The sequence below is a fragment of the Perognathus longimembris genome, chromosome 12 (genome assembly GCF_023159225.1).
Source record: "Perognathus longimembris pacificus isolate PPM17 chromosome 12, ASM2315922v1, whole genome shotgun sequence".
Taxonomy (NCBI): domain Eukaryota; kingdom Metazoa; phylum Chordata; class Mammalia; order Rodentia; family Heteromyidae; genus Perognathus; species Perognathus longimembris.
Window position 1 is genome coordinate 57,180,160 of NC_063172.1, and position 22,673 is coordinate 57,202,832.

Consider the following 22,673-nt stretch of genomic DNA (forward strand, 5'->3'; position numbering starts at 1 on the left):
CAGGCAGCACTACCATGGGGGCGGGGAGGGGGGCGGAACTAATGTACTCAAGGAGGTAAAGGTGGTCAGGTTCAAGGAATTCTGGGAAGATCCTGAGTCTCTTCTGCCTCTTACCATGAATATTCCTAACCCACACAGGAGAGACACTGCAAACACATGAACTGTTTTCACAGAGATTGTGGTGCCTCTCGAGAGAGGCGGAAACACCAGGCCCTGTGCGCATGTGGGCAATATGCGGGGACTATGGAGTAAGGATGACAGCTTACCTGGGTCCTTTTGAGGTTGAGATAGCCTCAAATGCCCTCATAGGACTGTGATCCGAATGCTAATGATAAATGGCCACTCCTTCAGTCCCCCTCAATATATACACATGTTTTTGTTTCTATAGATGGTTAATAGGAAATGGAATCTTCTCTTAAAGCGGTAGGCACTAGAAACATTTTCTAACAGAAATGAAGGTCAACATTTCAAGTTGTTCTTCTTTTTCAGTATAGGGCAGGGCTGATTGATGGAGCCGGATGTCCGGGCATTTTTTTGTTTTATAAAGGTGGGGCGGTTGGTGGTGGTTTGACATAAAGTTATTGCTACTTTGGTTTTAGGAGCTGTAAGGGAAGGGCCTCCTGTGTGGTCCAAGCTGATCTTGAATTTGTAGGCTCTAATGTTCCTCCTGCTTCAGCCTCCTGAATAGCTGGAATTGCAGGCATGTACCACTGTACATGTTGTTTAGCATACCATATATATATATATATATACCATATATATATAAATAATACAACTGTGTTATTTAACAGTACCTACTGTTGAGGTTTAATATAGATATAGATATTTAGTTTAAAGCTTTGTAACCAAGCAACAGAAGAAAATAGCAGTTCCTAGAATCACTGTTTATTATTGATATTGTTTACTTAAAGCTCATCTGGTAGATTTTACTCCATGTATTTTTCAGATAGTAAAAATAACAGCTGCTAGCAGCAAAATTACTTAATAGGTAATAAGATAATAAAAGATAGTTCAATATTTGAATATATGTATAATATGTTTATAGCTATTAATGACATCAGATTAAGCCATCCATTTATCAGCAGCTAATAACATGCTTGATCAAATGTTTTGTAAGAAGTAAACTGTTTATCATGCATATGTACCATTTGAAGCATGTGAAATCTATAGCCCATAATCACACAAGCAATGTAAAGATGTTCTCAATTGCCCAAAACTTTAACCACACACTAGCTATGTAATACTTCGCATGCCAAATGAGCAGTATCGCGTATCTAGTACGCAGTTAAAGCTTTCCCCTCTGAGTCTATCGTAGTTGTCATTCTGTGTTTCAATATGAGGTCAGTGTGGAAGGTTTTGCCTTGAGTCCAGATTGCTATTTGCACTTGGGAAAATAATGATTAAAAGAAGAACTTGAGAATTTCAATGCAGTTTAAATCTTCAAAATATCACCAGGCTCGTTTTTGTGTCTGTGTTGTGGTAGAGCTGTTTAGTGTGTGCATGGCTCGGTTGGAGGTGATGTTGGCGGGCTTATGGGCACCTCAACATTGCTAAAGAAATTACAAAAACAAAATGTTGTTGGGTTAAAGTTGCATGGATCAAGTTGATGCAGAAGGCACCTTTGTTGCTGAGTGGAAAACTTTCCCACAAGCATGCTTTCTAGTGCAGTAAAACTGTGACCCTATCAGAGAAAGAGCAAATCCTAGGGTAAAGAAAGCCAAGTCCCTGTGCATACTCCTCCCTTCAAGCCAGCAGACAGCAGTCACATCTCAGATGGCCCTCACTCAGCGTGCACACTAGCACTGACAAAGAGCTGTTTGTTCATCTCAGTTCATCTTTCATGGAAAAACTGTAAAACCTTTTGTAAATGAGCCCTGTGGTAATTATGCTAAATGTTAACTGCAAATACAGCATTTTGTGAGCATGAATATCTAAAAAGAATTCCAGCAAGGACACCCGTTCTAATCTGCACTCTTCTACCCTACCTGGAGCCCAGTCTGCATTCCCAGGTCTGCAAAATCCTGTCTCTTGGTGGGAGGATGACTGTGACAGAAACACTACCCAGAACAAAATACCAAACGGAGCCTCTTATTAGTGGCATCAAAAAGGGAAAGCATTAAGATAAACCCAGAAAAGCAATAACTAGGTCACCAGACAACATCCCGTCCTCTCACAACATCCCCTCGTGGAAGCCTCCCAGCCCCCGGTGAGGGGGCGACCACCAGCTCTGCATCGCATGGGGGCCAGCTCCAAGGCCACGTGGCATGAGAAGCTGAGGGAAGGACATTTCCCAGTGAGCTAATGCTAACACAGACTCCAAGGAGACGACAATGCTGACTTTTTTCTTCAAGGGTGCAAAGGGTGATTTTCTAGGGTTTAGCCATCAGCAGTACTCCTCTTCCACTGTAGATGTGCAGACATCATTTGAAGCATCTGCATGCACTAGATGATGGATGGACAGATGGACATGTGAGATAGATGAGAGGAGAAAGGAAGAAATAAAAGAAGGAAGAAGGGAGGGAAGGAGGGAGGGAGGGAGGGAGGAAGGAAAGGAGAAAGGAAGGAAGAGAGAAAGAGAAAGAAACAAAAGAAAGAAAAAGAAAGCTATCATGATTGCCTACAAAGTTTGCATTCCTGAGACAATATGCCCCTCACATACTCTTGAATCTCAAGATGATCTTAGATAATCAAAGCAAGAGCCTGAACTCTAGGATATCATTGCTACTATCCACTTAACTCCTCAATAAAACACACACAACATTAATTTTTAATGTTTATTCACTGCTCATTAGATACTTTCTGTCCATTATTTCATCAACTCTTCAAGTCTAACAGAATAGAAATCTCAGGCTTAAAAATATAAGTGATTTCCCCGGAGTCCTGGAACTGACAGACTAAAGACTGAAGTTCTGCCCAGAATTAACTTTAACTTTGACACTTATTGTCTCTCAGGGAAAAAGAGAGAGAGAGAAGAAAAACAGTGAATTTTTAGCCAAGTGATTTTTGCACATGGTGAATAAATACCAAAGTAGAGCCAGATAGATATAATTCAAAATTGTAAGTCCTGGCATCAACATGTTTGGGGTCTTGGTCCAGTTGCCATTTCTCAGCCATGTCGCCTTGGCAACTTAGCCCTAGCCTCTTCATCCTATGACTCTAGACCATAATGCAACTGTGTTAGTTATACTGTTAGAATCAGTAATGATTTGCTTCTCATGGGCCATGTAAGCAGACAAGCACGAGGATTGTAACTTTAAAAATGACATGTCAGAAAAATAAATAAATAAAAATGACTTAAGGGCAAATCACGACATAACAAAAGCTAAAAGGCCAATAGATTTCTACAAAGGTTGAATCTCAGTAGGAATTGGAGTCACTGAGTAAAGCAGGTTATTTTTCACCCACAAAAGATTTTTTAATGGTAATATGTAGACGCTTAAGAAAACAAGGGAGTTAATATATTTGCCATTTGTTAACGTTTTCTAGAGAGCAAGTTTACAAAATATATAAATATGAAGTCTGTGAGACTGAAGTTATACCTCAGTGGTGGAGAACTTACCTGGCATTTGTGAGACTGTGAGTTTAGTCATTCATTCATTCATTCATTTACTTACTATTTAGTAAAGGTGATGTACAGAGAGGTCACATCAGTCAAGTAATGGAGTACATTTCTTTTTGAACAGTGTCACCTCTTCTCTCATCTTCTCCCAGTTTTTTTCCCTTCTGACTCTTCTGCCCCACAAGTTATATAGTTTATTTTCAACATAGTGTCTAGTGAGTATCACTGCTACATTTGTTCACTCTTTGTCACACCATTTTCCGTGGCAAGTTTAGCCTTGAGTACCACTAAACAAAATAGAACAAAACAAAAATAGCAGTGACCCACAATCTCAGCATTCAGAAATCTCACTTTAATATTTTGGTGTTAAACATTCCAAACTATATCCTGTTCACTTTGAAAATATTAGTGGAACATGTTGTACACTACTTTTTTTTGGTGGTACTGCAATTTGAACTTGGAGCCCGGTAGTAGATGGCTTCTCTACTACTTGAACCATACCTATAAACACTATGTAAACTTCCTTTTGTCTCTCTAATATGCAAATAGTCTATACTCACAGGATTTTTTTTCTGCAGATTTAACCAACCACAGATCAGAACTATTAGAAATGAAATTGGTTCTGTACTGAATGTATACAGTCTATTTTTGTCATTTTCTAAACAATATAGCATAATTTTTATTCACATAGCATTTATACTATAACTAGCTGTTATAAATGATTGACAAATGACTTAAAGTACATAAGAAGATGTGTGCAGGTTATATGCAGTCATTATGCCATGTTATCCAGAGGACTCGGGCATCCAGATTTTGGTGTCGAAAGGGGATCCCCAATACAAAGGGAAAACCATACAATGAAAGAATGTATGATAATTAGATTTGTAGCCCATTGTTGGGTGTTTGAATTTTAACTATTTTTGTTCTAAAACTATGCTGTATATCTTTAAAAAAAAATTTTGTTTTTTTGGTTGGTCCTGGGGCTTGAATTCGGGGCCTTGGTACTGTCTCTGACCTCTTTTTGCTCAAGGTTACCACTCTACCACTTTAGGCCATGGCTCAATTTCTAGTTTCCTGGTGGTTAACTGGAGATAAGAGTTTCACAAAGTTTTGTGCCCAGGCCGACTTGGAACTACAATCCTTAGATCTCAGCCTCCTGAGTAGCTAGGATTACAGGAGTGAGCCAAGATCATCTAGTTGAAACTAGTCTTTAGTTTGGTGTTTATGTATATTCTTTGCTTATAGTTACTCTTTGAAAGCAATAGTATAGGTGAGCATTTCATCTGAGTATCACTCCTCATTGGCTCACTGACGTATAGGGTTAGGATCTCCAAGCTAATGGCTGGAATCCTATTGGTGAATCATTTCTTGTTTCATTCCTTTAAGGAAGACCTGTAAAGTAATTGTTAATTGTTCTGCATACGTCTTTCCTCCTAAGCAAAGATTTTGACTCTTTATTTATTTACTTCCTTACTTACTAATTTGTTTTTGTGCTGGGCTTGAACTCAGGGCCTGATCACTGTCCCTGAGCTTTTTTCTTCAAGGCTATTGCTAGTACTAGTTGCGCTATATCAGTGGGGCCTCAAGTTGTGGCTTTGGAGTGGTTAATTGGAGAAAAGAGTGTTACAGAGTTGCCTGCCAGGCTGTCTTTGAATTGCAGTCCTCAGATCCCAGCCTTCTGAGTAGCTAAGATTACAGTTATAAGCCACTGGTACCTGGCTAGGCATTTCATTTAATTGTATTATTTGTTTATTTTTGGTGATACTAGGATCTGAACTCAGCGCCTTGTGGTGCTCTTCCTGAGCTTTGCCGCTAACCCTGATAAAGTCATTTGAAAACCCTATTATAAGGCTGAACTGTGATGATACTATGTTATAAGCCAGTCACAAAAGGACAGATACGGTGTAATTCCACTTATATGTGATTCATAGGGAGAGAGGTTACACTTATAGAAATAGAAAGTAGGAGATTGGTTGTAGGGTCTGGGAAAGAGGGAAGGAGGAGCTGTTGTTTAATGGGTGCCAAGGCTCAGGCTTGCTAAATGAAAGGAGTTCTGGAGATGAATGGTGGGATAATTGTAAAAATATGAATGCACTCAGAGCCACAGAAACATTTACTTAAAATGGTTGGGATGGCAAATTTTATGTAATGTGTATTTTACCACAATTAAACAAGAATAATAGTCATCTAAGACCTGAAAATAGCTTTCCCTGCTCTTCTTTGTGTTTTAGTGCTTGGACTACTTATGTGCATTATTGGAGGGTTTTGGTTTTGTGTCTTATAATAAACAGCTTTATGAAACAAAAAACTTGTTTTCTTCCATGGAAAGGAGCTTGTCACCAGAACCAAGTTAACTGCGTTCATGATGCCAGAAAAAACAAACTTTCTACTGTGCCAATAGATTTCACATCCCTGTGAGCCACAGACCTGGGAGCTCTTTTTGTAGCTTTTTAGCCTGTGGCAGCAAAGAGCTGAGAGTTTGTTATCTGCCCACTGCCCCCCAGGTCAGAACTGGCAATGAAATGTCTCAGGGGGACCTCTGTGGGAGTTCTATTGTCTTTGTGAATGCCATGGAAGTCCTGGATTTAAAACTTCTATGGTTATTGAAAGAAAGTTGTGCATTCATGCCCGTATTTGATCACTTCAGGTGCAAAGGCTGCACATGCTATCCTTATGACACATCTCAACCCTGAGACCTTCTGGCCACCTGTACCTCTGGCTGATCCTTGCAATACTGTATGGGCCAGAGTGCCCACTCCCCCTTCCCACTTCCTCTTTGCCATTCTTCCTTCTATAAAATTGCAAATATTGCATGTATTCAATACATACTCATTGGCAATAAATTTCCATCGGTTAACCACCAGTTTATGGTACTTTGTTGAAGCAGCCCTGGGCAACTAATACCAACAAGTAAAGGGGTACCTGCCTGAGTGATAATTGGTGATGAATAAACTGAGACTGAGTTTCTAATTGAGTTTGCTAGTCATACAAGTAGAAAAGGCTATTCTAAAGCCATTCCCAAACGCGTAATGGAAGTAAGGGACAGCAGCAATTCCCAATGAGCTAGCAGGAGCTATGTCTATGAGGCAGTAGGAGAGCACTGGAGGCTGTTCATTAAAAATCTCTGCAAGCTGCCTGATTGTATGCTTCACTTTCAACTTTGTTCTGTTTATACAGGGCAATAAAAGTTTGGAAGGAATTATTATATCTGCTTTATGTTTTAAAATAGCAGTGCTCTGCAACTTTGGTTGTGGTCACAATAGGGTGTTTGTAAGGAGCCACTAGATAAGCAAAACAGAAACCCTGGGCAACAGTTGTAGCAGAATCAATGTTGAAGACTCTCCCAAAATAACTGGAGGACAAATTAGTGATAGCATCCAAGATTCTTGTGGTATCCACATCATGAAGGAGAAAGTAGAGGAAGATGGAGGGAAAGACCTTCCCAATTCCCAACTAGCAGCCTCTGGATGGGGTTCAGTGGCCATCCTGGGAGAGGCAGAGGCCAGCAGGTATTGCCAATGATCCAGCTTGAGGGTGAGCCAAGTAGCCATAATGAAAGTGGGTTTGAAACCGGAAGTCTAAACTCCTAGAGTCCCACATTAGACTTATAAGCCAAATAAAGAGGCATGGCAAAAGATAGAGAAATGAGATCTATCACATGTCAGCCATGAGGAGACAACCCATTAGTACATCTTCAGCCATCTTTAGAGGTACAGACATTGTCTTCATGATAAATAAAGGGAATTGGAAGCAGAGAGTAGGAAAAGTAGGCATAGTTAAAATAGTCTTAAGTCGTAGGTTTGGTCTAATGGATCATCATTAGCCTTTTTTACTCTGGAGGAGCTCCAGAGAAGTTGTCACTTTACCATTGGGATAGGTTGCCTGAGTTATTGGCTGATTCCCTTAAGAGGATAAGAAAGCATTATCTATGTGATGGAGTTTGCCTTTCATAAAGCTATTTATTTGTGAATCTTCGTTTTCTTGGAGCCCATGGTGGTTGTAAAGTGACTATACCAGGAAATAGATCAGATCAAAGCTCTCTGATACAATGTTGGGAGACTTTTAGATAATTCATAAAACCCAACAAAAGCACTTTTTACGTTCCCTCTTACAATAATAACACATTGAAGCCTGATTCTGGGCTCATCAATCTTTTCAAACTGAACAGCCTCCCAAAGCAAGGCTGCACATTGAGGAGACTCTACTGGAATTAGACTTCAAATTGAACAGAACAGGACCAACCACAATAAAGGAAAGGGAACGCCCAGAGAAAAGACAAAGGGACAGAGACAGCGGATCTTAGAAAGTAACAAGTGATGCTATTTTTGATCACTTCATGAGAACATAGAAGAATGTACTCTATAGCTATGAAACTAGCAAAATTATCCTAAATCTTGATCTCTTTCAAAAGCATATTAAAATGCAATTAACTTTTTAAACTCAGCATCAAGTAAAATATCAGTATTATGAGGAGAAGAAAATAAGAAAAAATTTATTCCTTTGAAAATATACCATAAAAACACAAGCAAAAAAAATACGCAAAATAAGCCAAAGGAGATTAAGAAAAAAAATAGAAAATGAATAGAAAAAGTTAACCAAAAATCAGAAAACATTCAACATAGAATTCTAGTTTTCAAAATAATATGTCAGAAGTGGTAGCTCAATGAGAAGAGTAGTTCCTGACACTAGCACCTTAGTTAAGGAGTAAACAGATTCACTTGAGGTAAAGGAGATTCAGAAGAAACTCACAGAGACAAATTTTACTAACAAGGAAAAATATATGCATATAAATATCCTTCAAAAAGAAATCTAAACTAATCAGAAAAAAAACATTAAGCAATACTTCAAGAAAATGTGAAACTATATACTCAATCCTGAAGCTGCATAATTAAGAGGTAGGTCACATTCTTGAGAGTATTTATGCATAATAATCATTACCAATATACATGCAAATAAGAGTATTGGCAAAGAGACAAAGTATTTTTTGAATGACCAAGGTAAAAGGTCTAATACTGAAGAAAAAAACAGAAGTTTTGATGAGACTTTCCCAAGACAATATTTTATGTTGATAATTAAAGAAATAATAGATTAAAGCACTCAAATTAATAAATTGCTGCCAGAAGCTGATGTATCATCCCTGTAATCTTAGAAACTCAAGAGAATGAGATCTTGAGATCTTTCCAGCCTGGGCAAGAAAAATGCAGGAGATTTTTTTTTCCAATTAACCACTAAAAAGCCAGAAGTAGAGCCATGGTTTCACTCATTCACTCAAGGCTGCTAGGCCTTGAGCATAGAAGCTAAGGAACAGCATCCACACACTCAGTTCAAACCCCAGTACCAATAGCACACACACACACACACACACACACACACACACACACACACACAACTGCAGGGTTTGGTTGGCATGGAATTTTCATGGATTTTTATATCCATCAACATGACCTTCCAGTGAGAAGGCTAGCAGGACTTATCTGCCCTTCTGCTTGCTTGCTGGGTTTACTATCCTTAGCTTGGCATTTTCTAATCTATGCACTGGGTAAGTGCAGTTTCTTCAGAGATCCTTAAATCAAGCCCCCATCACCAAGTAAAACTATGAGATGCTGGGCTTTGTGTAATCTAAAGTATCTTCTCTACATACAGGACAAGATACATAACTGTGCTGTCGCAAATGTACATGAGCTCAGAAACTATGGTTCCTTGGTGCCTTTTTTGAATGACCCATTATAGTACAAGCTCCAGACAACCAAATATTCTAACATTATGGACAAAAGGCCTGGAGAAAGTGATGGTTTGGGCATGTCACCTTTTGCAACCCTGGATGCAATATGGTCAGTAGATGATAGCATGGTAAAAGAAAAGCAATTACAGTGTACCTCCTGATGAGAGTACCCCTCACCTTCCTGAAACAATCAGACTTTCATCACATCCAAATTCCAGCTCTCCCTACTCATTTGCAGAGAATACAAAGTAAAGACATTTAACTACACTGTATAAATACTGTCATCAAACTCAAGATGATGAAAAAGATGCAAGAAATAAAACATGCTGGGTAACACACTGGATTTCATTTCAAGCCTAAAAATTATAATAATTAGGAAACAGTAAATACTGAGTATTTGATCATATAAAAATTGTCATTGTTTGTAAGTATGATAATGGTGTTTGTTTTCAAACTCTCTGTGATGAAACATCTATGGATTAAATAATATGATGATGGGTTTGCTTCAATCTATTTTGCTGGCTGATAGGGCAAGCATACATGAAAAAGATTAGCAATATATTGATAATTACCTAATTTCAATGAAATGATAGTGAGTTCATTTGCCTCTTTCAATAATAACAAGGTTAATTTATTTTCTTTTGTTCTTTTGGATCATGCTACTTATATTAGAACTCAGAGCCTGCAGTTTCTAGGCAGTTTAACATTTAAGCAACATCCCCAGCCTGGTATACTTCAGCAGCTTTTTAAGCAGGAACTCATGTTTTTGCTTGTTCTGGCGTGGATGGTTCATGATCCTCCTATTTATACTTCTTTCGTAGCTGGGATGGCAGATTCGCCGCATGAGTACCGTCTATTGATTGACATGTGGAATGCCTGTTGATTGACATGTAGTATGCTAGTCCCAAATCGCCAGTTTGGTGATCGCCACCTCCTTAGTAGCCAGGCTGTCAGTTAAAAGCCATGTTTCCCACAAAGAGAAAGATTTGCTTAAAATCATAAAGAGGTACTGGACATCATGGCTCTTTACTTGGTATCAGGAGGCAGAGATAGGAAGGATCAACAAGGTCCAAGCCCTGCTAAAATAATAACTAAAAGCAAAACCAGCTGTGGATTCAAGTGTTAAACTGATTGACCCTGAGTTCAAACCTCATAGAACCAAAAGAAAACAAAAACCTAGGGAGGGTGGAGGAGCACATGCATGTTAGTGCTTGAGGCATATGTTGTGTCCTAGGAGAAAATTCACCTTGTCATTACTTGTGAGACAGTCTGACGAGAATGGATGTGATTTTTGTTTTGTTTCCTTTCCTATTATGCCTAGGCTTGAACCCGACCTGGGCACTTTCCCTGAGCATTTTTGCCATACCACTTGAGCTACAGCTTCATTTTCAGCCTTATTTTAATGGTTTATTGAAGACAAACATCTCATGGACATTCCTACCCGGGCTGGCTTTGAACTGCAATCCTCAGATCCTTGTGAATAGCTAGGATTACAGGCGTGAGCCACTGGTGCTCAGCTTTGTATGTGAATTTTTTAAGTAGCAAGCTCCTTCCAAACCTGGGTGCTCATCACACTTCCCCTCTGTCTTTGAAACTCACAGAACACTTTTAATGAAGATTTAAATTGCAGTACTCCTGAAAGTAAGCCTTTTGGAATAAGGATCCTCAGAAAGCAGCTCACTGGGAGCTGTCAGTGAGAAGCCACCAAGTGAATAGTGTCCTCTCCTGCCACCTGCTAAACAGACTTTGATTTACAAATAGTCACCGACCTCTTTCTTCTTCTGTTTCCTTTCTAGGTATTTCCACACAATATACTTAGGTATTCGGAGCCGGCAGAGTGGGGACAATGACAGATGGAGGTTTTACTGGAAAATGGTGTATGAGTATGCCGATGTGAGTATGCTGCATTTGCTAGCCACCTTTCTGGAAAGTGCTCCACAGCTGGTCCTGCAGCTCTGCATTATCGTACAGACCCATAGCTTACAGGCCCTCCAAGGTAAGGGCTCACAATTTGCTTTCTGAATTTGGGGGAAGATTGAATGACTCCTTCTGTCCCAACCCAAGGACTGTTGACACAGGCCTGCTATGTCTGCTGCTTAACACATGATTTGTGAATGAATGATGCATGTAATTTTCTTCACAGTCGTTGCCCTGAGGAATGGATAGAAAATTTATTTCCGCCCTCCAGATGCCCTCTTATGAGGGAATAAAAAACATGCTTTATTATTTCACACTTGGTCAATACGGACAGAGAGTCTGGGCATTCTGGGTTTTATGACAGAATAATTTTCAAAAGTTACAAAGACAGCAATATGTAATCTCTACCATTTCCTCCTTTTGACATTAAGAAATGGAAAGAGAGCTAGGTACCAGGAGATCACACTTGTATTCCGAGCTATTCTGGAGGTTACATTTGGGAGGATAGTGACTCAAAGTCAACCAAGTGAAAAAGTGCATGAGACCACACTTCATCCAATGAAAGGGGTGTGGGTCGTGTGTGGCTGTCATCCAAGATATAAAATAAGCATGAATATGAGGCTAACAGTCCAGGCTTGCTTGGGTAGAAGTGAGTCCGTATTCAAACATAAGGAAGGCAAAAAGGGCTGGAGGCATGGTTCTAGTGGTTGAGTACCTGCCTAGCCAACAAAAGAAAGAGAACAAGGGATTAAATGAAAATTGTTAGGATTGCTCTAGCATTAAAAACAGAAGAGCATATGGAAAAATATCTATATTGGCATGCTACAGTTTTATGAAATGTGTACTATAATTAGATGATTATTTTCACCTTGAATTTGTTGTTCCGTATTTCCCCAGCCCATGCTAATCAAGTCGATTTGAGAACAAGGGCAAAGCCAGGCCCTCATGGCTTACACTTGTAAATCCTAGGCTACTCTGGAGGCTGAAATATAGAGGATTACAATTCAAGGCCAGCCTGGGCTGCAAAGTCCACTAACTGTCATCTCCAAAATAAACAGCAAAAAATTGGGCTGGAGGTATGGCTTAAGTGGCAGAGTGCCAGGGAAGCAAATAAGCTAAGCAAGAGCATGAGGCTCAGAGTTCAAACCTGGGTACCAGCACCAAAAAGGGGAAGGAAAACAAAAAAGAAAAACAGAAGCAGCAAGATGAGTCAAGCTTGTGGGTAGAGAGGCGAATAAATGGGTATAGAGAAGATGGTAAGAGGTCACTTCTAAGTAAAATGTTTCCTGGCTATTTGTCATTCCTGTAACTAAATAGATACAGTGGAGTGGATAACGTTGCATCATGCCTCTGGTATGGAAATCTCAGCAGAACCCTGAGGGTTGCTATGTGGATAGTCATGGCTGCCAGGTGCCCATCAGCCTCCAACATGACACTTGCTCTGGCTGGTGGATGGAATCTCTACAATGTTCTTATAATGTATGCACAATGCGTGAGCTTTCTCTGGGTGCTTTAATTTGGAAGTAGAGGTCACGGTAGTTGCTATAAGAAAAGGAAGAAAGTGCTACGCATGTAAAAATTTGCTCTCCTTTAAGAAAATAAGGGATTCTGAGCCAAATACACATGGTGTGTGGTAAATGTCTGAATGAAGATTGAAATGAAATCAAAGGCAACATCCAACTAAAATTACCTTAAAATACCTATGTCCATGATTAGCCTAGCTTAGCTCCTGCTTACTACAATTAAGCAATCACCACTTTTCTTCTGAATATGCTGCAGACATCAGGAATTATTGAGAAGAGGAAAACGTAAGGTCAAAGGTAAAGGGCTGCAAGTGACTACTCAGTGACCTAAACTTCCCAAGGATCTCTACTGGTTTTCTAAAAGACTTAGAATGGCATGGAGAAGATAATGGAAATAAAGGAAGAAAGGCAAGGAAAGTCTAAGAAAATGAGACCACCTTTTCAGTCTGAGAATTTTATGTAAAATTTAAGGGAAAGAGAGCAAAAGGAAAGGGAACCCTTCATCTTCATCAGTTTATTTAACCTAAGCATTGGAATAAGAATTTGTGTTCCTTAAGCACAGCGCTGGAGGCTCACACTTGTAATCCTCGGGAGACTGAGATCTGAGCATCAAGGTTCAAAGCTACTCTGGGCAAGAAAATCTGTCAGACTCTTATCTCCAGTTAAAATACCAAAAAGCCAAAAGTAGAGGTGTGGCTGAAGTGGTAGAGTTACTGGCCTTGAGTGAAAAAAAAAAATCAGGGACAGTACACAGGCTCTGAGTTCAAGCCCCAGGACCAGCACATTTGTGAATGTGCACACACACGCGCACGTGCACACACACACACACACACACACACACAGATCTGTTCCTTTGAATCACAGGGCTTGCAAGACATGTTATACCAGGCATACTGTGGGCTTCTATCCTGGAACTCAACATCAGCCAAAGCTAAGGCTGTCAGCTTTCAAATTGCTGTAGGAAAACTGACCTTTAGCTCATCCAAAGAGCAAAAGAAATCAATGCCACTCATTGAGGACAGATGAAGAATAAACCCACTAGGTTGATGTTATTGTTTCTTGCTTCTTGACAAGGGAAGTGGGTAGAAGGTTATGTTACAAGACCAAAGGATAAAAATACCTAAAGCAAACCACAGCAACAAACCCTCTAGAAAAGCCCAGATCCAACTCCCCTTTCTAATTCTCAATATCCCTCTGCTGAAGAAATAGCCCACTTGCAAATACAACCATTAATGAATTAAACTGACGTAGGTTACTGTCGGGGCCTTTAGCACCCCCCCACCCCCGCGCTCCCCCGACCCGTGGGAGAGACGGGGAAGGCACACCCCTACAGGATGAGCCAAGCAAGGAGAAGGGTCGGCAGGCCGCCCGCACCCAGCCCTCCCTCACCGGAGGACAATCAGACGGCCTGGGAGTCAAGTCAGCACAAGATCTCGTTTATTGGGGAAGTACGTGCCACTAATATAAGGCACAGGAGCCAATCAGCTCTAAGATCGGCAAGAAGGGGCGGGTGTGCACCTATCTAGGGACTGTAAGGGGAGGCATGAGCTGTCCATCAAGGGTGGAAGAGCCGGGATGTCACAGCCCACAGAACCTCCTCCAGGTTATCACCAAAGACACTGGTAGCAGCTGTGCATTGTTGTTAGGCGCCGCCATCCTAGCCACACGTGGCCCCAAGACTGAGAAACAGGTGGGGCCAGCTAGTTGACTTCCAGGTGTGCCCCACAGGTTACAAAGACAAGCATTCCCCTCTAGGAAAAGAAAAATAAATACGATAAAGGAGCCTTGTTTAACATGTATTTCCATACATATTTAGTGACAGGAAATTCTTGGGATTCAATTGTAAAAGCACAACTCCTTGCTCTGAATGCAAATAATCCATAGGCAGGAAACCTGTGAGTTATCTGCCCGTCACTCGGGATTAGAACCTCTAAAACATTCTCATTTAACAAGCAGGGAATGGTCCTAAGCCTGCTAGTCACTTCGTACATGACTGTGTTGAAAATTACTATTTTAGGACAGCAGGAAGATTTTATACCCCATTTTCAACCATTTACCACCCTTGGAAAGACATTGTTTTAGAAACAAGAATACAATCAAACAACAAATATGACATTTTTTAAAAAATCAGATGGTCAAAAATTGCATTCTCCTAGCAGAAATTATTAGTCCTACAACACTGTTAGCGGTGACAATCCTTTTCCCACTTCTCCTCACGTGGAGAGTTATTAAGCCAGGAAGCTCACTTGTGCTAGAGGCTGACAGGCTTAGGGGAGAGCTGTTGAAGCATAATTGCCCTTCTGTTCCTACCCGCCCAAGAGGACAGCTTGGCTCCTGTTCTCAGACAAGCAATCAGGCCAAAGCTGAGCTTCAGACCTGAGCACCCATGTCTTTTTCACTCCTCGCTGTCACCTCAGTCATGCTGGCAGCCACCAGCGGGTCGTCCCTGGCTTCAAAACATTCCTAGGAGAAGCTTTTTCCCACAGGCTAAGAAGTACTCAAAGAGCTCCACTGTTTATTGCCAAGATGGTACAAAGTAGTTAGTGCACCTGTACTTGCAGAGAGTCTCCGGGTTTCCATGCTGTCAATTGGGGTGTACTGATCACAGTCTCATATCTCATCTGGAAATAAAGAGAAAGGCAGGCAAGAAAGAAGAAGGAGAGAGCCAGGAAGGAGATGCCGAGGAGCACTGATGGACAGTGATGCTCCTGTCATTTTCCACACACAGACCCTGTCCTTGGTGTTAAGATGTTTAGTAAGGTATAATCCACTTGTATTTTCAGAGTGCATCCATTTTGCCTCAGTCAATTGCACTTTCTAGTCAAACCACCTTTACCCCTGCCCAGCCCCCTGTGGCCAGCCTACCACTTCATATCCAGCTTCTCCCTCTCCATGCCACTTCTCCTTATAGGGGTCAGAGAGGTGTTTCTACGCCTATGGATTCCCACATATATTTAACATCGCCATCAAGTTAAATCAAGTTCGCAGGCAAGTTCCAAAGGCCATTTTACAACTGCATTCTGCCCACTGGTCATTACTCCGCCTCCATTCTGTCCTCCTCCCTGTTCTAGGAAGGTCACCATGTCCTTCCCTCTTTCAGGCTTTTGCACATGCTACTGAACTTCCAGGAACATCCCTCCCCAGATTTTCTCTTTTTATTTTTTTTCTTTCTTTCTTTTCCTTTTTTTCTTTTCTATCTTTTTGTTTTTCTGGGTGCCCATCCTTGGTCTTGAATTCAGGACCTCAGTGCTATCCCTGAACCCTTTTTTTTTCTACCTACCACTCTGTCACTTGAGCAACAGATCCACTCCTGTCTTCTTGATGGTTAATCAGAGGTAAGAGTTTCACAGACTTTCCTGCCCAGGCTGGCTTTGAACCCTGATACTTAGATCTCAGCCTCTTCAGTAGGATGATAGAAATGAGCCATCAGCGCTTAGCTCTTCCCCTCTTTTTTAGCCTGGCTCTCCTTTACTCATCCTCATCCTCCAGAACTCAGCTTTGTTGCCTCTGAGCAGCCTGTGCTGACCCCTGGTTAAGTGTCCACGCCTTCATTAGTATTTCTTCATGGTGTCCTAAACTTTAGCCTGTGACAACTCTTGCATTTTTTGCTATACCTCAATTTGCCCATATGGTCTGGAGGATGATAATAGTGCCTAATTCAGAGGATTGCACAAATTATGGGAGATCATGAATGCAAAATATTTGCCAATTAATCATGACCTCCCAGACTTCAATATATGGATCACTTATCTCCCCAAGACTCTTACTGAATTGCAGATTTTGACTGCAAAAGTCTTAGGAGGGGCCTGGCGGTAAGCAAGGAAATAACAGATGAACATTTTTATGGCAAGTGAAAATATGAAGAATATCCAAATCTGAGATTGGACCTATATTTTTTAAAGGAAGCACAAAAATCCTCACAAAGAGACAATGGCCAAGCTGGCCAGACACACTGACAAAGCCCTCTACAGAACACACAGTGAGGATGGGGCTGGTACACAGGAAAAACATCCTTGTGCCAACTTCTGTTTTCATCTCTCCATATTCCAAGAAACCCTTTGCATCGCCCCTACTAACAACTGTTTATCCTATTTTGTGAAAGAAGTGAAGTTTTTGGGTTTGGTAGCCATGGGGTTTGAACTCAGGCTTTACACTTGCTAGGCTGGTAAGATACTGCTGAGTCATGCCTCCAGCCCGGTTTTACACTGATTTTTTTTTTTTTTTTAAAGATAGGATCTTGATCCTATCCTGGTGCACACGTGAGCTACCACCTTCCTCCTTTAAGTCTCCAGTCATTGCCAGGATGACACGCCACGGTGTCTAGCTTCTTCCATTTAGGTGGAATCCCTGGGACTTTTCTCCCTGGGTTGGCCTAGAACTGTGATCTTCCAATCTCAGCCTTGCCAGTAGGTTGGATTACGATGTGAAACCATCTGGGCCCATCTCAGAAGTGTTTTCTTTTGTTTTGTCCTTGAAGGCAAACATTAAGAGGCTGTCCTCAAATAGCTGACAGACTCTGGTACTTAATAGCTAGGGTAGCAAGAATTCCCTGCATACATAAACCCATATTCTGGTCAAGACTCAAGACCAAATCACTTTCAGGTTGTTTCATGTCACAGCAAAGCAGATAGAGAGGTTCCTGTCACCTTGATGTGGCTTGGGTTAGAAAAGAAGCCAGCTACCTCCACACCTAAGTTATTGCCCCTGGGCCACTGTCTTCTGAATGTATCTGTATCCACTTCTCCATTTCTTCAGGACAGGAAGAGTGCCAGTCCGTGAGAAGACAGTGCTCCAAGTCCCTTGAAATGTGTCTACTTTGCAGTTGCTATTTCAGTTAGTTCACTAACACATTTGCCAACATCTATTGTGTATAATGGTGCATGATGCTCTGTGCAGATTTGTCCTAAAAAAAGTTCACTTTGTACTAAAAGTTTATAATGTGATATTATAAACAATATGATCAAATATGTTTAGAAATACTTTTCCCAATGTATTTGGAAATGCATGGTTACGTTTTCTGGGTGGTACCATAAGGGGAGCTTTGAGGATATTTCTCATCAATCTTCCCACATAGCCTGTTCATGAACAGACTTCCCATTCTTGTCACAGTTCTGACTAATGAGTTCATAGACTGGCTTAGAGCATGCTCCGGTTCATCACCGTAACTGACATAATCTGGTAGAATCTATCTTTCTCACCATTTTCAACCACAGTCTACTGTCTGTCCAGGAAGTCTGCTCAGTATGATAAGACTCAAACAGAAAACATCACTTGCCAGCTCTCAGTCACATTATTTCCTCAGTACAATACTTTTCCTGATCAAGTGCATTGAACACTCATACTGAGTTACTTTATCTACCAGAAGAGTTGTCTCCTTATGTTGAACTGAACACTCAAGAGTCAGTCTGAGGTCCTGAAACTGTTTATTTTGATGTACCTTTATTGTACATGGAATCACATTACTTGTTTAATTAGCATAGGACCTAATAAACTGGAATTGTGGAGATTTTTGTCGAAATTGGGAAAATTGAGTAGGACTATGGCAGAGTGATACATACCAACATTTTTTGCCTTAAATCCTCAGGACCCTGCACAAAGGTTTTGTACAGCCCCAAATACGATGGCTAGGGAGGGCTGTGATCTTGCCTCTCTATTCTTCTATAACGTGCTCTGTGTACATGCTGCCTGATGGCCTTTCCTCCTTCCATGCTTAACAAGAGCAGTAGGCACGACACTCCTATAAGCTCCAAAGCACTTTGAATTTTCCTGTCGTAACTCAGATTATTTGCTGCAGAATATTGTTTTTGTTCTATTTTGTTTCATTTGTTTGTTGTGTTGATGACATGTCTATTAGAGTACCATTCCCACCAGGCAAGTGGAACATGTTAGATATTTCAAAAAGAAGATATTTAAGCCCAGTGCTGGTGGCTCATGCCTGTCATCTTTAGGAGACTGAGATCTGGGGATCGCAGTTTGAAGCCATTCCAGGTAGGAAAGTTCACGAGACTCAGCAAAGAGCCAGAAGTGGAGCTGTGGCTCAAGTGGTAGAATGATAGCTTTGAGAAAAATTGCTCAGCAACTGTGCCCAGGCCCTGAGTTCAAGCCCCAGGACCAACACATGCAAACAGAGGAGGAGGAGGAGGAAGGGGAGGAGGAAGGGGAGGAGGAGGAGGGGGGAGGAGGGGGGAGGAGGGGGAAAAGAGGGAGGAGGAAAGAAGATGATCAGGGAATGGACAGAAACTTACTCATCCTGACCAGCACACCTCAGCTCTAAGTGTGGGATTGTCTTACAGAATTTTCAGCTCTATATAAGTAAAAGCATTCATGCGTGCATGTGTGTGTGTGTGTGTGTGTGTGTGTGTTCTTTTGAGCTGTAATTGCTTATAGGTGTGACTCATTCACTTTCACTCCTCTATAACTTATTCTAAGAATTAGCCTCAACATATTTAGCCCACCAATGGCTGTTTATGAGTATGTCTTTTAAGTTTGGGCATCTGATGACTAATTCTACCGTGGATATTTTAAATAAATTATTGATACAGGGGACACATATTTCTTCTCAATTAATACCAGAGAATGAAATTGATGATTCATAGGGCACACATTGAACTTTAGGAGATAATGCCAAAGTGTTTGCCATCAGGATGGCATGAATTTACATTCCCAGAAACAATGTATATGCATATGCAGGAAGCTAGGTCGATTCCTAACACTTGAAAGAGCTCTCTAATAGTAAACATATGTGTGCATATGTTTACATGTATGTGGAGGGATGTGTGTGTGTTTATGTGTGTTCTGAGATTGTTCCAGAACCTTCCCCAAATTTGGCACTGTGGATTTTCTTGATTTGAGCTGTGAGTCATATCTCAACATGATTTTTTTATTTGTACCTTCAGATAATGGTCAAGCCAAACAGTGATTCTTCTCTTTTCACAGTGATTCTTCTCTTTCTTCATTCCCTCCCTCCATAGTCCAGCCATCCATTGAAATGTGCCATCTCTCCCCCTCCAAAGCACATCCCTTCTCACCCCTTCCGGAAGTGGCATCATTAGCAACACCCTATCCCAAACCACAACCCCCTGAATCACTCCAGTGGACTTCAATCCTGGATCCCTCTTGCCTGTGTGGAATCTACTGGCACCAAAGCAGTGGAATATACAAAGAATTAGAGGAGAAGGTTGTTGTTTTTAAATTGTATTCTTATCTTTTTGTAGTACAAAGGTGTTACTCTTCAACAAATCAGTCTAGAAGTATAGTGCATTTTGATCCATGTTACCCTGTTCATCATTTTGCCCAATCCCTCCCAACCCAACTCCTCTCCTATTTCTCTTAGTTTCATAGGGTATGCACTGAATAATTATGACTGCATTCTCTCTATATTTCCTCTCTGTATTCATTTACCCCACCCCTTCCATTGACCTCCTCCCAATACCTTTCATGTGCCAGTTTCCTGGTGTTTATTTTTTGGACTATGGGTTCATTTTCTAAAGAAATATACTTTCAGAATTCTCCCCTGCAAGACATGCTGGTCACTCCACTTTGTGTAAAAGTATTGGCAGGAGAAGCAATGGTGTTATGGGAGTAAAGGACAAGTTCAATCCTTTCACACCAGTCTCTGAGTCATCACGGTACCACCCCAAGTTATTCTTAGAAGAACAGAAAGATGCTTCCTCTGCTTATCATTGATTCAAGTGCTTGAAATCAACTCTGGTTTATCAGCCCTCAGCACAGCTGTGGATTGCTTAGAATTTGAATCATTTTGAACATAATATAAAATAAGGGGGCTTATTTTTAGGTTCTACTTAATTATCTCCAATAATCAAGCACAAATCTTGGTATTTTTCCACTCGGCATTCTCTCTCCTTCCCTTTAAGATATAAGTGAGCATATTGTATGTATAGATGCTGGGAGCCTGCGCTCTGGAAATGGGGAGGAAAAAGGTCAATAGCATCTTCTTTAGCCCTAGTTGAAACAGACAGACAACAGTAAAGGGCTATCTGCCATGAACTGTGTCTCCAGTGCTCTCTGCCCCGTACTTTTCCCAGGACTGCTTTCCTTGCCAATGTCCAGACTCCCCACATTGCAGAAGTGTAAGTACTTTGCACCTTCAGGAAATCAGAAGATCACATTTGTTTTCCATTTCCCTGACCTTTAACCAGTGCTCAAACTTCCAGATGATGTCTGCTTTGACTGAGTATCAACATGCTGTAATTATTATGTCTAAATGCTAAAAATAACGACTGTGAGTGGTAATCAAAATGTTTGCTGAGCATGGATCAACTGGAAGACAGGTGACATCAACCTAGTAAAAAAATTCAAAAGTGGCATGATACAGGATTTTCTCATATGAATTTTATTTTGTTTTATTTGTATTTGTGTTTTTGTTGTTTTACTGTGATGCCACAGCTACATGTTTGACAAATTATGAGCATCTTCCAATCCAGTTGGGTAGGTAAGTGGGTGATGGAAGCTTGTCCAACCTTTATGATTGTTTCTGCATCATAAACTCTTAAAAGTATATCTCTGGGTAGAAATGTATCTTGCATTTTATTCAGTAGATTGGCGTTAGAATTTTAAATCATTCTTCAAGCCCATAAACCAGTATTTGCTTGATGATTAAGCATGAATCAAGAAGAATAAGAAATCAGGATTATATCCTAGAAAATATACTGATTATACATAGCAGTGTGTATGTGTGCGTGTATGTGTATGTGTGTGTGTGTGTGTGTGTGTGTGTGTGTGTACACTGTGTGAGAGAAAGAGAGAGAAAGAGATTACTCTGTCAAAGACAGATGCAGTGGTAGTTGAATCTGCAGATCCACTTGGAATGTAAACATTTGTTAGGATGAAATCACTGGAGATTCACTCGTCAACGCTCACAATGAGCCTCTGATTGCGGAAGGACAGGCAGGGCCTGCTGAGCATTGCCTGCCTAAGGTTTTGTCAGCACTTTCATTGTGATCCTAAACTCATGGCTTCAAACTCAGCCGTGGCAAAAGACTGGAGACTATGAGAGTAAGGAGACTCCAGAACTTTTTCAGAACATTATCAGAACATTCAGAACATTATCAGTTCAGCCACTTGGATGATTGCATAGGCCCCAGCTTCACTAGTCTAAGGTATGAAGTTGTGAGCTTCCAGCATGGAGGTGGGAGTGGAGCTTTCTATTACTGCGACAAAATATCTGAGATAGGAAATGTAAAAAGAGGAGATGTTTATTGTGTCTGGTTGTATTGGAGATTGCAGTCATTTGGAGACCCAGGTGGGGGCAACACATTAATTATAGGAACGCGCGTTCCAGACAGCCCACTCACCTCGTGGCCACCAAAAGTAAAAAAAAGAAAGACAAAGAGGTCAGTTTCACCCTGGCCTTCTCAGGCACGTCCTCATCGCTTCCAGTAGACTCCATCTCTGAACATTTCCATTACTTGCTTTACTCTCAATAATGCCATATTGGAATCAAGATGATTATATGGCCCTCTGGGGCACATTCCAGATCCAATATACAGCAAGAGGTTTCAACAAAGGCAGGCACTTCTAGATTGTTCTGTTAACTCAAAATTGGGGTTGAAACTCAATTTTTAAAATATGTATCTATAAAACATAGCTCCTATGATATAAATCCTAAAACATTTTTAACCAAGTACTTTGATATAAATGACTAAATGAATAAAGACAAAATGATATAAAAATCTCTTAGAGTTTGTATTCTAAGTGTTTTGACATATAGAGAAGATACTTTTTTCAAATCGGTGGAGGCAAGAGAGTCCTGTGGAAGGGGAAGTGTTGGATCCTACAGAGTGAGTGCAGTGTTGGGGCCTACTTGGGGTATTAGGACCAGTGAGCAGTGAGTCCACCCACAGGGTTGAGTACTGGTGCACTTGCTGAGCAGGGGAGAAAGGCTCAAACTGAATCCTAAAGGTCATGATCCTGATAAAGCATTCTTTGTTCT

At 40.9% G+C, this 22,673-nt stretch overlaps 1 protein-coding gene across 1 annotated transcript in view; it reads left to right on the plus strand.

Annotated features, from left to right (window-relative positions):
• Positions 1–22,673, plus strand: part of Xkr4 (XK related 4) — a 390,630-nt gene that overhangs the window by 231,715 nt on the left and 136,242 nt on the right. Inside the window, exon 2 of the mRNA XM_048358754.1 lies at positions 11,078–11,277. Within this exon, the coding sequence (XP_048214711.1) occupies positions 11,078–11,277 (200 nt within the window). The remainder of the gene's footprint in view (positions 1–11,077; positions 11,278–22,673) is intronic.